The 19,297-nt window shown below is 37.0% G+C and overlaps 1 protein-coding gene across 15 annotated transcripts in view; it reads left to right on the top strand.

Annotated features, from left to right (window-relative positions):
• Positions 1–19,297, top strand: part of SOX6 (SRY-box transcription factor 6) — a 455,173-nt gene that overhangs the window by 172,111 nt on the left and 263,765 nt on the right. For all 15 annotated transcript variants that reach the window (XM_034770115.1, XM_034770125.1, XM_034770118.1 and 12 more), the window contains one exon: positions 9,521–9,764. In XM_034770115.1, the coding sequence (XP_034626006.1) occupies positions 9,521–9,764 (244 nt within the window). The remainder of the gene's footprint in view (positions 1–9,520; positions 9,765–19,297) is intronic.

A 19,297-nucleotide genomic window follows, 5' to 3' on the forward strand; every position in this document is an offset into this window, starting at 1 on the left:
CCCCAGAACCCCCGACCAATCTAACCCCCCGTTCCCTGTCCCTTGCCTGCCCCCCTCCCCACCAGGCCGAGGGAGAGCTGTGAGCTCCACATGCAGCCAAACACTGTGGCGCTGCTCTGCGGGGGAGGAGGGAGTGGGGGAGGGGGGAGGGACTCTGGCTGCTAGAGGCCCCAGTGGCTGCGAGCGGCTTTCAATCAGGCCCAGCCGTCCAATCAGCTGCGCCGCACTCTGCATGAGGGGAAGGGGGAAATCCCGGACATTTCTACTTTATTAGAAATCCCCCCCGGACGGCCATTTAAAGCTGAAAAAGCCGGACATGTCCGGGGAAAGCCGGACGGATGGTAACCCTAGTCTGGCCCCTGTGCAGGAGTGCAAGGTGGGAAAGGGAGCTCTTTGTGCTCTCTCCTCCTTTCTTGCAACTAGACAAAACCTATTGCTGAAGATGGAGTGTCAGCTTTGCATTTCTTTGGTTCTTTTTTAGTTTTTGTGATTCCCCTAGCATTGCTGAAAACACGAGATTGCTTGTGTCAGAAGACTTTAAAAAAGATGGACTTACATGCTAGATTGTAGTGTATCAGATCAATAGGTATTTATTGAATATTTATTAATACATATGCAATTTATAAAATATGATCCATAACACTATGTAATGCAAATTTTTCAAGGGTCAGTTTTTAAAAATAAATCACATTTTATGAATAAATCAAAATGATAAGGAACTTTATAATGTGTAAATCCTAAAAAGGCACTATTTTGTGTGGCATAGCATGTCCATAGCTACAGTATCTTTAAAACTCAGTCTTTGATTTCACAGATCACCGTGGAACCATTCATGATGATGTCTCTTGTCAAAATGCAGATATCACTGCTGGAGAGACAGTCCAGATACCGAACACCCTCAAGACATTTGTGTTGAAAATGTTAGTTCATATGAACTAAACTTACCATTCCAAAACCCTGTCCTTCAAATTCTTAAAATTTTGAACGTCACTTATACCCATTGTAGATTAATGATCTGTGGAATTTCAAGTTGAAACTGAAAGTTGTTTTTTAGTTCCAAAAGCAATTTGCTTGTTGTTTAAATCAATGCATGCCAGGTTCTAGTCTGGAGTTATATTTTATGAGTTAGAGATAAACCACTGGATATAGAAGTTTATAATAACAGTAATGCAGCAGATGCACACTTATCTGTGGAGCACACCAGGGCACTAGTGTAATGTTTTATATGTGCATATGAGAGACACTGGATGATTTTTACCAGTATTTATGCTTTTTATATATTTATCCTTCTGCTGTTTTTCATTTTCACTTAATGCAAGACTTATAAATCTTATTGCTAAATAATAGCAGGGTTGCACCATAGTATTTGGTATTAAAATGAACTCCCTTTTTTGAGTAGCCTTTCGAGTTTACCCTTAAGAGAAATTTAGATTTGATATTTTTGTTTTTGTTTGTTTTGTTTTCTTCCTGGTAATTATGTTTGCACTTTGCTGATGTCTAGTTGTGCATTATTACAATGGAAGGTGACAATTTGATTGTCTTCAGTTGGAGAAACAAGTAATTTTATATTCACCAAGCTGTCAGGTAACACTACCTCACAGTACTAAGAGCTCCTGGCAATGTGGTTTGGCACCTATATTTAACTGCTTTGATGCTTGCATAACCTTTACTGAATCAGAAATACTTTGCCTGCTAGAAATGTTTTTTAGTCTTGTACTGTAAGGTTTTCATTAAGAAGATAATCTGTTACTGAACTGCAGAAACATTGTTTCTTGTTATAGGGTGGTAATAATTAGGTGGTTTAGTGCAAAGTGACTACAGATGAGCCTGAAATTGAGACTTTGTTTCATTATCTGAAAAGAAGATGAATTACAGAAATGCTGTATTTAGTTTAGAAATGAGCATCAAAAATATTGGGGGGAAAATCGGATTGTAGATAATATGTATCACTCAATTCTGTGTTGAGTGGCACTGAGTCATGGAATGTCAGCTTTTGTTTTTGCAACTCTGTGACTAACTTTTCACTTTACTATATTTTGTGGTGTCCTATGCAGCTACTGAAAATTGATTGTAGGAGGAAAATATACAAAGACATTGTATTTATACCAATATAGCATATCTATCCTGTATGTTACCAATATAGCATATATCCTGTAACGTATCAGAAGGATTTAATTAACAACCTGTTAGGATCTTCTGCATTACAGGTTGAAGTATTGAGTTGCAGATTTCAAGTTATTAAAACAAGAGCTTTATTAGGGTAAAAAGCTATTTCTGTTTTTTATGTGAATTGTTGACTCAAAGTCTAAACATGTTGAAATAAATTCCTCTAAGTATTTTTAGGCATCCTTTATCAAATCCATTTATGTAGTCTTTTAGCTAAACAATTAAGCATTCTTTCCCATAAAAACCTGTGACTTAATACTTATTTATAGCAACCATTGTTTTTTAATCTTATTGTTAATGGGGTACTTTTAGTAAAATATATGTTCTATTACTTGCTGCCTAAAGCAACAAATTCTAACAAGTTATGATGGATAAGTTGCTGGTACACTCACTATTGTTCACATGTTGGAAAGTCGTTGGTAAAGATTGCTTGAAGTCAGATTTTTTTTTGCAACAGTAGGAAATTGGATATCCAGAGACACATGACACAGTCATAGGACTTTAAAGTCCTCACAGTCACCACAGAGAAGCTAATACTAACCAATTAAACAGAGGTGGTTGCGTGATGTAACATTATCAGGAGAAACAATTCATGAGTCAAAGCATTCCAGGGCATATGAGCTCCAGTCCAAAGAACAGCCTTAAGCTGTATAAATAAAGTGACAGCAATATTGTCCGCTAAAAATAAACTGTAGAAAATATTAACTTTTGTGACTTGAGAAGAATACATCTCGGGTACTAAGTCATTATCCTGTATTCCACTGCCCTTCACTGCATTCTGTGTGAATGGGGCTGCGTGTTCTCAGTGAAAAATACTGATACTGAATAAAGATAGAGGAACATTTCACGTACCAAAAATAGCTTGCATAGGATTTTCACCATAAAGTCTGCAGGGGTTGTAGGGTGTGGTGTTTTTTTTTAGTTTAGTTTTGACAGTCAGATAAGGAGACCGAATAATTTTTTAAGTCTAATATTTTACATAGAATCATAGGTTTAGAAGGGACCACAAGGGTCATCTAGTCTAACCCCCAGGGAACGTACCTGACTGCACGGTCAGTATAATTATCAACAATGGCAAAAGGTGAATGCCAGTCTTTTTTTTTAAAAAATGCTTTTGCATTATTCAACAAACTGTGCAGATATTATATGATACATTTGAGAGAATGAAGTAGAGATGGGACCAGATCTTAATGCTCCTGGGCTTTGGAGTATGAGTGGATATGGAATCAAATTTTGTGATTCAGGCTATTTCTACTAACGAGTAATTTATCTGGTTTGTAAATAGAACGTGTGTATTGTGGAGGCTGCACTTATATCACTTAGCTTGATGTTTATTTTAGCTGGAGTCTTGGGTGCTGCAATTAATGTTGTTCACTGCCATTCCTTGAATCTATTCCTTTCCCCCTCTCTTATTCCCAATGCAATTCCTGGAATGACCTTTCTCATGAATCAATTTAACACTGTTAATCTTCAGGGTGCTTTACAAACATCTAGCTAATCCGCACAACCCCCTCTGAGGTAGGGATTGGGAAAACTGAGAGACTGATTAATTGATTTGCCCAAGGCCGCACTGGACCTCAGTGGCAGAGCCAGGGGTAGAATACAGGAGTTACTGGCTTTCAGTCCTATGCACAGCCCACACGCTCTTCTCATTCTCACAGATGCTGATGTGTCATCAGTCTAACTCCATGTAGGTTTTGTATGTAGGGACACACGTAGGAATATGGGGCTTCAGGAGTAGTGAGTATTTTAGTAACTGCTTATTCCTGTTACTAATGCTCTTTGCAATCAGATGTGGGACTTTATAATTTTAGGAAATAACTGTTTATTCTTACATGACAGACGGATTACAGCATTAGATAAACAATGAATTATGTTGCTGAGTTATGTCTACATAACTTTGTTTTACGGGAGCAGAGCTGCAAAATGATTTGGCTATTGGCACAACATTTTCATTTTTCTTTAAATTAAGTCATATTTGAATGCTCCCATAACTAGAAATTGGGATCCTTCCACAGCAAAGGCAAATAGTGATAATTTCCCTGTGTGTTTACAATATTCTGAGCCAGTTCCTCAGCTGGAATAATTGTTGCAGCTCCAGTAACTTCAGTGGAGCTCTGTCAATTTACCCCAGTTCAGGATCTGGTCTATAGTTGATAATGGAGGGATTGCACAGATGTAAGGAGTGGTCAGTTGTTAAGGCATGATTCATGGATGCAGGCCTTGAGTTTAGAAGGAGGCCTAAGGACTCATGATTTGACTCTTAAGTTCCATGTAGGGCCTACCTCTATAGGGTGCTGGAGTCTGCCACGGGGAGCGGGAACAGGAGGGCAAGCAACCAGGAGCGGCACAATCACTTTCGTATGGATGTGGGTGTGGATCTGTAGCAGAGGACCCTTTGGGTAAGATTTGACAAGGATGGGAGAAACTTCCATTTCTGCTGCCCTGGTGGAGAGAGAGAGAGAGAGAGAGAGAGGAGAGAGAGGACTTCACTCTCCAGGCTTAACTGAGTAACATCTTTCATGAACATCTTTCATGAAGTTCTTGTGAAAAGTTAGAAGGAAAAATGGTTCTTTAAAGTTTTTTTTGAGGACTTCTGAAAAATGTTTCTTTTATAATTCATTTGTTTCATTCATTTGATTCATGAAAGCACTTAAGGATGTGCTTAACTGTAAGTAGGTGAGCAGTCCAATTTGAAGTCACTTGGACTTAGATGCTTAAAGTTAAACATGTGATTAAGTGCTTTGATAAACTGAGGCTTTTGGGGGAGGAAATAAGTATGGCCACCTTTAAGGAGAGGAGGCATGGCATTGTCAAAACCTTGCGTCTATACTATTGGGATTATAGACATAGCTTTATGAATGCTTTGATGGGGTGGGACAAAACAGTCTTTAGATTCCATTGCAATCTATGGTCAGCCACAAGTGTCCCTTGTCATATAGCTCATTGTTATCAGATGGTTTAGGTATTCTTAAATTGTGACTAGGCTCTCACATTATTGATGTCTGTAAATTAGTGCTGTGTAATTTGGGTTTAAATATCCCCTGGCTAGGACCCAAAATTGATCCCTAATTTCCCCTGGAGCATTTCATTGTTTGGTCCTTCTGTGAGTAATGGATGGACAGTTTTAGACATTACATGCCTTTGGTGTTAGGCATGCCACCTAGTTATTTAAAGGAAGCAGCTTTAAATCATTTGAAGAACTTCAGGCCATAGAAAAGCCTTAGATGAAAAGTTTCTATAATCATTTGTAGTTTTGGGAACGGGTGACAAGCATTACCTTTAGGAAAAAGGAAATCTCTGATGTTTGTATAGAATGACTGACTGCTAGGCTCCATTAGAGGACAGGCAAATTCTTCTAAGGGTAAAAATTAAGGCTTATACATTTTGACATGAAATACGGGAGCAGCGCAGACCCACGCTTGGGATTTTGGCTTTACAACATGGAAACCAAGGCTGGTTGAAATTGGGGTCCCGATTTACCAACCCTTCCCATTTCCTCAACTTCACTGAGGTTTGGCTAAATGGTTCCACTTTTGTCCATCTCAGTTTGAAAGTGAGATGTGTCTTGTTTTGATTTTGTAAAACCCGAACCTGTGTTTGTTTAACCCAATTAGGAAAGCTAAATAGGGAAATGAACTTCAGATAAATGATTCTGGATTCATACCTATCTTTCTCAAATCCTGTAGGTATATTGTTTGCCTTGCTGATAGTTGTGCTAACCAGTCAATTTAACCAGTGTGAGAATATATTTTTTCTCTCTGATTATAATGTGTGCTGTGTAGTTGATACACTGATATCATGTGAGTGTAATTTCCTCTTATTTTATCTCCACTGCACAGTATTATAAATAAACAGTTAAAAAAAATAAAGAAGAAAAGCACCAAACAAATCTGTTGCATCTCGTTTTAAGATTGTACCACTGTAGACACTTGTTCTAGTAAAGTAGAATTGGACCCACTTGATTGCATTTAAATTTTTCATGCTTCAGCAGTTTGGCTAGGAGCACAGTAAAGAAAAACCCCACGAGCGAGGATAGTTTAGAATAATAGAACTTGATTTTGTGTATTATAGCGGCACCATTTGCGCTGCTTTAGTTAGGGTTGTGTCAGCACTTCCATTATAAACCCCTGTTTTCAGGGGTTATAACTAGGGAGACTTTTTTTGAACAGACTTTAAAAAAAATCATTTGACTGATTTTAATTTATAACAGAGCACAAATAAAATAAGGTAAAATGGAAATTAGCAATGTTGAGACACCTTTTACATGTCTAATTAATTTTTACTACTGAAATGGTAACCCTTACCCTTACTAAGGACTATGGTAAGTTAGTTTTGAATATTTTAAGTTTAAAATTGCAAAATTATTAATATTTAAAAATAAGCTACCCATAATATTTGTCAACATTTATTTTAGCAGAACAGCTTGTTTTGTGGATCGATGGGACTAAGGATTAATCTGATGGGCTATTTCAGTGGGAGTATTTGATCATACTCCTTGGAAATTATGGCTTAAATTCAGCCTTTGGTTAGAGGCTGATCTCGCAGTCTTCCATGTGCAGAACTCCTACTGAGGTAAACAGGAGTTTCTCATGGATAGGGCTGGCAGGAATTGGCCCTTACACCTGAGTATTCCATTTAATATAGTGCAGAAAAGGTAACTTAAACTTGCAGGGAGGGGTTGATGGCTATAGGTATGTAGGACTGTATCTGTGTTAGTATATTTTAGAGATGACATATTCTCTCCCTTTCTATAAATAATTAACTTAAATTATATATATATATATATAATAACAGAAAAATATTTTTCTACAGTACTATATTACAAGTAGGTAGCTTTACTGAATGGTCACTTGAGGAATTACCAAAAGCCTATTTATGAAATAGAGGTGAAGCCTTTCTAGACTAATTATATTCAGCATGTAATTTCTAAACTTCACTCTGAATTTTGATTTTCAATTAACATTCCCAATTTGAAGATAATTTTCTATTTAATGTAATTGCAGGAAATAATTTATTGGCTGATTAAGACTGGGGGCCCAGCCTTCCTTAGGAAAACACTCCCTAACAAACCTGCCTTTAAAGCCAACTCATAGCTTTGGACAGATTTAGCCTATTTTCACAGCTGCACAGTTGTGTTTAATTAAGATTGTGCACTATTATTCATTGGTGCAATTTGTACTTGAAATTATTCTTAAGAGACATTTTCATTTTTGGTTTTGTGTCATGATTAATTTATACTGAAAAAACAACCATAGCTATTGCTATTGGAGGAAGCCAGTTCGGTTTATAACAGGAATGGTGTTTGTTAAGGAGGTGAAGTCAATGCAAATTGTGACTTTCAGTTTTAAATTCACAGTTTATAAATTGTATGAAACTATAGTAAATGTATTATGTTGTCATGCAAATGAGTAAATTAACATGATGATTGTAATCAGAAATATAGAAATACATCTCTCAATGTATCTTAACCTTTTCATTATCTTAGGTCACAGTAATTATGAACCAGAACCTCTTGAAATACCTGTAAGAATAATAGTTTCTGGACTCTCCGCTTGTTATGTGCACCGTAAACATGTATTCTTTAGTGGAGTATGAATGTTATATTCACTCAATTCTACTCATTGACAACTTTAATACTCTTAAAGGAAATGCAAACCTTTATCCCCTCCCCCACCACTAGTATCAAGTTGAGGCAGGATTATCATTATTTATAGAATGGTTATTCTAAATAGGTATCAGCATTTTAATATGTATCAAAGCACTTCAAAAGCTTGTAATACTTTTATTTAGAACTGTGCATAATTAGATTAGCTGTTCCTATATTAATTTTTTTTTCACTGTAGAATACTAAATCTAAGCCCCCTCATTAATTGTGAGAAATTTAGCATTAGCTGTTAAATCCTATGTGAAACATGGGCTGCTACATAAAAAGTACTGTTTAAATTGGAATTAACTTAATTATTTTTCTTTGCACTTGATATTTCCTTCACTGTAATATTCATGAAAGCATGTGACACATTTGTAAATTTAACTGTTAGTCTCAGATTTCCAGACCCTTTAATCAGTATTTATTTGTCTGTAGAAACAGTACTAGTGAGTTAATGATTTGCTAATTTGAAAAATGCTCATGTGGTTTCCTATGTTAACTGATTTGTGCATTTTTAAAGAAATGGTATGAAATCAATTATTGCTAAAGAGCAATTAAGGTGGAGATCTTATTCCTTAGTTCCAAAGCATTTTCAGTCTTACAGATATTATAAAGTTACTAAAAACTGTAAAAAAAAATCTAATATATTTTAGATGTCTGCTTTGACAGTTGTGGTTATTTTCACTACAAATTTTTAAAAAGTGGTTTAAAATTTTGAATTGACATAATTTATATTTTAATTTAAGTAACATAAACTGTGGCAAAGCTGTGTTTGCATGTAGAGTGGCATTAAGAAGCTATCATTAGGAAAATGCCCTTTTAAATAAATATACTTAGTTATTACAACTTGACACTCAGATTTAACTGAATTCTTTCAAATGCTTTGTATCTTGTATTCAATATCTAATAAAGATAGAAATATAATTACCTCAGGCACTTAAGTCAAACTGCAGAAGATTGCCTCAAGACTAATCATACATTATCAGTCATTCTTTCAATAAGCCACTTACAGTTTTATAGCACCCTTCAAGTGAATATCTCAGAGCCCTTTCCAAAAGGTAAAACTGGATGCAATTTAAAACCGGTTCAGAAACGGTAAAGCCTTAAACAAACAAATCATAGTACTTCTTTGGAACAGCTTGGCTAATGACTTAGAAAGTCTCATCTGTGAAGAAAACAAATTCCACATGTAGGGGACAAAGTAAGCAAAGGATCCAATCATGCAAACCCTCATTCATATGAGTACTCCTTATTTACGCAAGTAATTCCATTGAAGTCAACAGAAGGCAGTAGGACTGTTCATGGGAGTAAAAGTTTAGTGGGCTGGGCCCACAGACACAATTAACAGAATATACATGTCCAGAAGAGTCATCATTCTCTTAAGGCTGGAGAAAATGATACCATCTTACAAGTGTGTGTAAATGGGATGACATAGGTTAAGTCAATACCATATTTCATTTGGAGACCTTTATCACAGAACTGAAATGTTCTGAGCTTCTGAAGAACCTGTTAAATGAGCAAGGATCTAGATCCTCTAAACCCTTAGTCCTGCAAATAGTCCTATTGATTACAGTGGGATTACCTAAATGAGAAAGGACTACTCGTGTACATAAGGGTCTGCCTCCAATTTTCATGTTTTGATCTATAGCTTCATCCATGTACTCACTAGTAAAATCTTATGTCCTGCCTTCTTTTGTTCTGCAGAAGAATGTCTTCCAAGCAGGCCACCTCTCCATTTGCCTGTGCAGCTGATGGAGAGGAAGCAATGACCCAGGATTTAGCATCACGAGACAAGGAAGAGGGCAACAATGATCATCACGTGGCCTCCCATCTGCCTCTACACACCCTAATGCACAACAAACCTCACTCAGAGGAGCTACCGACTCTGGTCACCACCATCCAACAAGACGCCGACTGGGACAGTGTTATCTCAGCCCAGCATAGAATGGTAAGTTTCCCATTTACATGCAGCTTTTCGAATTTAGTATTTCGGAAGATTCCTCACCTCTCATTTAGAAGGGCCTATTCTGTGCAACCCTTCATAGATGTGAAACTTTCTAATTGGTAAGATGCCAGGCATAGTAATTGATCAACATCAATATGGAATAATTATAAATTATAATTGTATAATCTTGTTAAGTATACAGGTCTATATGAATGAGATCATATGATGAGTTCACCTTCAGGAGGGAAATGCATCTATTTATCATGTTTCCAGTCATCCCCTGATTTATGTCATAACCTCTTTAGCTCATATATTTGTGCATTAATTTCAGTAAGAAGAGTGTAGCTCATAACTGTCCATCATCTAATTGGGCTACAGGAGCTGTTGAAGGCAGAAAGAAACTTGAATATGTTTCTAAAGAAGGGCCTTCCCTGATCTCCAGTGCATATTCAACTTCAAATAATAAATGTAATATTAATTTTCTCTCTGAAACCCACCAAAGTGAGAACATTCATAGTCTGACACTGGAACACAGAGGCTAACATCTGGACTGATACCACAACTCATTATGTTTATTGGAAATGGTAGCCTTTTGGGAAGGGCAAATGTTAACTGCATATCAAGCCTTTCGTGCTCTAGATCACCAGTTCAAATACAAACAAGGTTAGCAATGACCGAAAGTTGTTACTGCCTGATATTTGTTCAGTGGTTTATATGAGATAAGTTTGGAGTTGTCTATCCCATTGGACAGACATCCATGTGACAAAAACACCATTATGATGGAAACCAACTGGGAGTCTCAACAGAGCTGCCAAAAACTGAATGCACATGGAGATTCAATGAACTTCTTACCTGTGTATTTGCCCGTGCTGAGCAGAATCAAGGCATGTGGACTGGATATTTGCCCCTGACTGTATCTGTTCTGTGGATCTTGCATCTGAAGAAGTGAGGTTCTTACCCACGAAAGCTTATGCTCCCAATACTTCTGTTAGTCTTAAAGGTGCCACAGGACCCTCTGTTGCTTTGTTCTGTGGATGGAGAACTCTGGTTTTCAAACCAGCACCTTTCACAAGCACTAAATTCACACAAATAAGCTAAAGTGAAATGCCTGCCTTTTCTTTGCGCTTGTGAGTTTGTCAGAATTATTTTTTTCATTAAGTTTGAAAACTAAGTACTACCATCACCATAGTACGTTTAAAAACTCATCAATAATAATACATTTATTTCATAGTTAGGTTAGAAACATAATGATAGTGATTTATCCTAAACAGATATTGGGAGACTTAAATCATTCATAAGTTTGATCCTGGGAATGAAGGCACTAAATATATGCTAAGTATTTCTGTAGTATTAATAACTCTTATTAAATTAATTGGGATGACTGAGATTATATAAATAGAGCAGGAAAATGATGTCTAAGCAATAAGCCACAAATTGAGTCTGTGCATAACTCACTGCAAGATCAGGGTTTAAAAAGTCACCAAGAGTTTGATGCTTCAGTTGCGAAACAGACAAAAGTCCCCTTGATTTCAACTGAAATTATGTGTGATATTTTCTGTTGTTTGTAACGATAGACCAGAATGGTCATAGAGTACATATATCTATATATAATTATCCAGGTAATGGCTGTTACAGAAAATTCCTAGATATTGGAATACAGCCTCATTTTAATTGCATATATGTGCTCAAGACATTCAATAGTTAACATATCACAGTAATTCTCAGTTAGTTCCATTTTATAGACAGGGAAACTGAGACACAGCTAGGTTGACCAGATATGTTGAAGAAAGGATGACTATGAGCCAGAAGCTGGGAATGGGCATCAGGGGATGGATCACTTGATGATTCCCTGTTCTGTTCATTCCCTCTGGGACACCTGGCACTGGCCACTGACAGAAGACAGGATACTGGGCTAGATGGACTTTTGGTGTGACCCAGTGTGGCTGTTCTTGCATTCTTAAGAGCCATTCCTACCCATTCCAGAGTGGGGCATACGCGCAATGAGAGTCGCAGCCTCAGGGCAGCAGTAGCAGTCATGGAGTGACTCTGTCGTCTGGGAGGAAGGAATTCTCAATCTTCCTTGAATTCCCCAGGGCACAGGCAATATACTCAGGCTGTGTGCTGAGAAATATATTAGTATCTCAGTCAAAATCAAACATCCTGCTTCTGCACAGTAATTTAAAACGATTTTACATTTATAATGGCAAAATGTAATTTCCATTTTCTCTCTTTTGGAATGATACACTTTCATGCCACATTTGCTGTACCTCTGAGGAGACTGAACAGCCACAAGTCGCTCTCCTGCCTATCATGTTTCAGAAACAGGTGCATGAACTTTGCTTGAGTGACTTGGCATTCTGGTTTTCCTCCCTTGTTTCCGAAAATACTACATCATACAGTTCGATAAAGTTCCTGAAAATCATTAGTTGGTCCCACAACTCCCTTGGGTCAAATCCAGCAATCTTTATTCAGGCACAGCTCAGCTGAATCAGTGGGAACTTTTGCCTAAGAAAGACTAGGTATAACTTAAGTGGTTTGGCCACAAGTGAAAATTGAAGTTCTAAGGCTTTAGATCAGGTCAGTTGAATTTAAAACAAACACAACAATGATGCTTCAGCTGATCTACTGTGGAACCAGAGACAGCTTAGGGAACGTTACTTTGATGATTGTAACAGAAGTTGTGAAAAATCTTCAGTTTTTTTAAACAATTGTTACAACGTGAGGCTGTCACTCAGAACAACTTATTTAATATTTTTGACAAAGCTAAATTCTGCCATGGGTCCTTATGTGCAAATCTCGTTTACTCCTGTTAGTTGTCTCTGTTTGTTTGAAACACCCCAACTTGCTAGCAGTTGCTGATCTTGCTGGGAAAAGGTTAAGAGGGTTCTAATAACTCACCGATACAGGTGGCTGCTTACTCTAGCTCCTTATATCAGGATTGAGTGACTCTCTAGAGAAAGAATGGGGATGGGCTGAGTAGTTATGAGATAGAAACTGTAGGAGCTGCTAAACCTAGGGAAATTGCTTGAGCTGCATGCTGCTAATTTCTTTGTTAATAAAACCGAACTCCATGAAAGACAGTCAGTTTTTGACTTCAGAGTGTTGACTATGTTGTAAAGCAGGTTGGGAAAGGCACCTGCTTACACCCTTTTACTCTGAAAAAACACAGTGGCTGGGGTTAAAATGCACCATTAACATGCCTTGTCTGGTTATAAGGTGGTAAATTCAACAGGTATTGCATCCATATATATAAAGGAAGAATTTGGCTTTTAGTGTGTTATCGAATTAAGTGTGCAACCTTACCTTCTCTCAAGACTCCCAAAGATCTGTGGGAATTTTGGTATTTACAGTATACAGTATGCAACCCTGTGCAGAGATGAGGGCTATATGGCTCTTTGGTGAAAATAGATATTGCAATATGAAAATTTGTCTAAGAAAATATCAAAGAAGTTGTTTCCAGTATTTATTGAATGCAACACTTTCTGTAACATAATATACCTTTTAAACAACATTGTGCATTATCATTTAAAAAAAAAACCATGCAGGCTAGAAATGTTTTCAAACTTTCACTCCCTTTTGATATCAGGCATTGCTTTCCACTGAGTCCTTTGTGTATTCTGAATGTCTGGAAGCCAAAATATTTTGTTTTAACTCCCACTCTATAGTATTTCCCAGCTGTGTACTTATATGGTGTAATAAAAGGATTTAACAAATGAAAAATAGCAGCTGCATTTGGAGATTCCCTTTGTGCTCCCTTTTCATTTGACAGATTCAGCAATGTGTAACAACTGTAACGTCAGACCTGTAATGACTTACACTACAAGTATCATATCACCCACCAATTTGATTTTACAGAGGGGAGTGAGGGGGAATTGAACTATAGAAGGATTTGGTCCTGCAATATTCCATTGCAGAGCTGGAGACATTATCACCATATTTCTAACTTTAACTTAAAATAAAAATTGTGGAGGTGTGGATATTTATTTCTGTTGATAAATCTGCTAGCAGAAAACATTGTTCCTATGTGAAGGGCTAAATTCTCCCTTTCTGGGGAAAAACAAACAAACAAACAACCCGAACAACCCCCCCCAAACTTAAGGAATGGGGAAAAATTACAAAAATTGTGCGGGCTTGAAGGTACAGAAGTCACACTGCATTCTCCCATGTGGGAGGGATTAGCAAGCGGGACATATAAAGCTTGTAAATTGCATTGAAAAATGATTTCCTTGTGGAAACTAATTAGGAACAGTTGGTGATAGAGGATGGGGAGGAGTGAGAGGAAGACCATAGTGTTAAATATTGTAGCTAGATTTAAAAAGTAGCTGGATAATTTTATGACCAATAATATTTGTCCTGGTAGTTAGCCATGTTAAAAAAGTGGTAATCATGATTCACACTTAATTCACTGCAGGGGCCAGGAAACAATTCCCTCTCCTGTACACCCACTCCCATGTAGAGCCTTGAGCAATTTACCCAGGTCAGTTATGAGGCTTTTAGCCTTAATCTGAAGTATCAGGTATAGGCAGTGTCAGTGACAGGCCACAAGACTAGAGGAACAAATGGTCTGATCCACTATGACAAATTGTATGGTATGTTCCCATGATTCTAAGTATTAGAGTTGGGTCTGTAGTGGGATTCTAAATTCACACACCTTTAACTGAATTAAATCTGGAGTCTGACTTCATGTTGCAGGATCTTCTCTGCTAAATACATGTGGGAAGAGAACAAAGGGACAGATTCCGATGCCTATATGACACTCTAGTGGTGCATAGGGTCTGTAAAGGAGCAGTAATGGCCCTGGGGAGAATTCCCCCTTCACAGGAGCTACTCTCTCCCCAATCCTTGCAGCACCTGCTGTAGAGGCATGGCAGGGATGGACTGAGACAAGTTGTGCCAGGAGCAGTGGGTGGGGAGTGCCATAGCATTTTGCACTACGGCTGTGCGGGTAGCTCATAGGAGGTCATGGGGAGACCAGCTACTGGGGCTACTGTTTTATGCAGGGAGCTATATTGGCCTTTGGAGCAGACAGAATCTGAGAGATAATGACAGCTCGGTGGTTTGAGCATTGGCCTGCTAAACCCAGGGTTGTGAGTTCAATCTTTGAGGGGGCTATTTAGGTATGTGGGGCAAAAATCTGTTTGGGGATGGCCCTGCTTTAAGCCGGGGGTTGGACTAGATGACTTTCTGAGGTCCCTTCCAACCCTGTGATATTCTATGATTAATAAGATACAAAGTTGCTTAAAGCCCTCTTTCCCCCTCATCTACACTGCCTGTGCTGTGCCTCCTGCCGCAGCCCAGAATATGGTCCAAAGGATAGTGTTATTTGGGACACTGGCACATGGGAAGGCAAACACATTATGGCATTACAAGCTTATTACGTCCATGGGGTGCTATGTTATCCCCTACACTTTATAATATCAAATAGAGGCGATTGTGTTTGGAACTGGCGTTGATTTCATTGGGTTATATGTCAAATGAGAGAACTGTCATACATTTTACAAAGTAATAATATCAAGATTATATATCTGTTTCAGATTTCATGTTAAGCAAGCTCATAGGTCTGTAGCTCTTGCTGTGTCTGTGCACACGACTCGCATTAATGTTGATGGGAATGTTGCACACAGAAGAGAGTAGACCTGATATTGTATTTGTTATCTTTTACATAGTTTTTTTTAAGCCAACAATTATCCAGTTTAACTTTCTATAGCCTCAGAAAAACTATTAATGTCAGAAAGATAACAGAAATTGGTGGAACTATGCAGGCCTTAATGCCTCATTGCTGATAACCAGAAACAAATGATACTAGACTTCCCTTAGTATAAAAGCAGTTTTTAACTTTAAAAGGAATGTACATCAGCTCTGGTTTTTCAGAAGAGAATAATTTTCAGACTTATTAAGCTTTGCCATGGTTGTTTGGTACTGTGTTGTTACATCAGTTCATGGCTTCAAATTCTCAAAGTTAAAGTTATAATTTATTTTAAAATACCCACATTTTTAATTGACTTGGTAGCTAGATGCAGGTATAAAATGAACCAAATTTAAGTGCCCAGAATTCTAACAGTTACCTCCAATTCAGTGTCCGCAAGAGTTCTCACTAGCTGAATTGTTCAGGTAAACTGTTATTTGCATGTGCACATCTATATGAGCATCAACTGCAAATCCACAATGATAATATTCTTTGTAGGGTGCCAGGTGATGAGTATGGAATAAATGTCCAGATAGATAAACCCTTTACACGCGATTACACAGATGCAAAGTCTTGGTTGAAAATAACAAGTGCTAAAAGGCTAATTACATGCTTCATTTTATTTCTCTATTATTATATGCATCTTATGGGCAACTATAATGCAAAAAAGATAGATCGTGGTATTTTTTTTAAAAGCTAATTGTGGCTCTGGACCACTTTTTTTTTTTTTTTGTATGTTGGTCTGTGATCTGCAAACAATTAGGTATGTGCTTAACTTGACTTCAGTAGAACTATTTGTGTACATAAAGTTAAGCACATGTCCAGATGTTTACAGGATTGGGGCCTTGGTTATATTAGAATCCTGAGTAAAACATTGTTTACCTTTTTAAATTAAAAAGTAACAAAACAAAACTTTTCCCTCAATAAAGTGCAGAATAACTTGTTTTGTAAGGATAACTAAACAGGTGATTAACTTTGTTTAGTGGGGAATCAAATAATTACTATTTTGGTACACTAGTTACTGTATTATTTTTATTCTTGATGCTGTATAACATTGTGGTGGTTACTTTAACTATTTTCCCTATGTTCTTGGAAGAATATTGTTAAAACTGAGTTAATCACCACCTGAATATCTCACGGAGGACTCCTAGTTTTTATCTTGGTCAGTCCAAATCTATAGACCCTTTATTTGACCATTTCATCTCTTTATAAAGCAATGTTTGAAAAATCCCCCCTCTCCCCCAGTTCTGTATATTTAGAATGTATTTTTCAAAAGTAGAAGCATTAACATGCTATAAATTGTTTGATTTTTTTCCTTGGGCAAGAAGGAATCAGGTATGCATGCTGATTAACACACTCCAGTCATTAACATGTGATTATGTGGGCTGCATATTGAGCACCTGCCAAAAGATAAAATTCAGCACTGTACTACATCTGTGCAAGGACTTTTTGCATTTCTTTTGTACTTTGACAGCTCAAGAAAAATCAGTCTTTGGTATCTATGTTCAGTATAATAAAACTGTGTACATAAAATGTCTTCATGGAGGCAGGAAAGATACATGTATTTATTTTAATCTTTGAGGCCATGAAAATCCTGTGACTGGGACTTAGACAGCAGTCAGTGTAACATGAATCTCCTAAGGTACTGTATCATATGAACATAAGATCGTTCACATACAGTTTACAACATTCCTGCATGTTTATAAGGATTATCTGTTCTGGGATTCAGCCAGTGTTCTTCTAATTCACAACAGTTTTATGTGATACCTTTATGTCTCATAAATGTCTTGTTTTTATTTCAATCTCCCAAATGTTTCAGCAGTGTTTACCTTAAAGAAATACAAGTATTTTATGCATCAGGCTAGCTTTCTGCACACGTTCCACTGCAAACACTAAAAGACACACACAAAGCATGTAGTGTGTGACATGTCACAGTGTACAAAGAGGGGCCTGTATGTGTATTTAAATATTGCTAAAATATGTTTTTATTCTGAAATTTACAGTACAGTGAGCATTAAATTGGACCTGTAAAAAAGCCCGTTGTGAGCAGGTTCAGTGTATACCAGGTAATCTATTATTCCCAAACCACACAACCTTTGTTTTACTTGGCTGCTTCAAATTACATAGAGTGCAAATATTTAAGTGTCTGTCTGTATACACCAAAAAGTATTCAGACTGATCTTAAGGCCTCCTCAATTTGAAATCAGACAATGATTGAACTCTGTCTCATTCTATAGATATTTCATTAGAGTACACTGCTTATATATGGCACTCCACTTCTCAGTGCCACACAGAGTATAAATAAACATTTTAAACCAACAAGAGCACAGTATAACTTAATAGATACTAGTGAAGGACTGTATACTTGTGACAAACTAGTATCCTCTGCAACATACCTTATCTAATAGTGAATAGCATTTCCCTCCATTAACTTTTTCTAATTAAGGGCAGATTTAACTGAAGTTTAAGGCCAGGCCACAACATGGCTGAATGGTGTTGGTTCTGTATTGCCAAACCTAAAATCCAATCAGATGATAATTTTGGATTCAGAAGATCAAGAGAATCCTATAGCACTCAACCCTTATGCACGGAAACATGGGTAGGATATTATCTGACGACGGGTTTATTGCCCCACCTCAATGATCGTTCACTGTGTTTGACTATATTGAAACCTCTCTCTGTTTTGAGATGTGAGCAGAATGCTTGTCAAACTGGTAATTTTTATATCTCTGCTTTTGCTCCTTCATATTATATGGAGGTTTTGGTTTTCTCCAGTTTTGCTTATCTCTAGTTGGAAGGGACTGCTTTGGTTAGCCAATTAAATTTTAAATCAAGCAGGAAAGACCCTGTATTCTTCCTTCCACATACATATCTAATATTGCCTTGATGGTTCCATTCATTGTGTCATATATAACTCACTAGTCTTATCCAGCACAACTTTTACACCTTTTATCTAAACTAAATTTCTTTTTTGTTACTTTAGTCCATTATTATTTTGTCTTGGAATAGGATACACGGTGAATTTTATTTTATTTTATTTTATTTTATTTTATTTTATATCATTGACTTTTTAGAAATTGGTAAAGGGCTAAATCCAAGCTCTCAATTCATGTTCAGTCCTTAATCAGGCAGATCTCAGTGAGTAATGGGTGTTTTACTTGAGTAAATGCTGAGTAAAAGGCTTCAGATTTTAGCCCACTTGTTACCATTTGTCTTCTCACTTAGCATAAATTGTCTAGGCTTTACAAATGATGTTCCCTCAATAGCTCCTGGCAAGCCTTAAATATAAATTACAAATCTTTCCTAATAAAACTTTTTTTTTATAATCAGATGGAAATTAGAAATGATCATGTAGACATTTCATTTCTCTTAATTCTGTTTCATTAGAGCCCTTAAAATGGGAAACCTTTAATATAGTGATTGGAAATGATTTTGTTAACATTTGTTTTCATTATATGTTAACTCCAATCTGGCTCAAAGTACCAGCATGCTGCTAGTACTTGGAATAAAAACCACTCTGGATATCCAACTTTCCTGGGGTGTTTACATGTGTCCCATTCAATGCACAGACTGATAAATATCCCTTTATAACAGAAAAGCCTCAGTCACATGGAAATAAAGGAATGCAACGAACACATTTTATTTTACTAATATTTGTTTTCCACTTTTTTCTGGCCATTCATCCTAGTGTTTTTGTTGAACTCCAGTGGAAACCGTTTGTGTTTTTTTGTTGGCTATTGAACAAGATATGATTGACAGTCAGCAGCCTACAATCAAAGTTTGAAAATTTGTAATTAAAGTTAAACTCTTACATTATAAATAACACTTTTCCCTAATTTTCTGGAGTCTT

Source organism: Trachemys scripta, chromosome 4 (assembly GCF_013100865.1).
Source record: "Trachemys scripta elegans isolate TJP31775 chromosome 4, CAS_Tse_1.0, whole genome shotgun sequence".
Classification (NCBI taxonomy): domain Eukaryota; kingdom Metazoa; phylum Chordata; order Testudines; family Emydidae; genus Trachemys; species Trachemys scripta.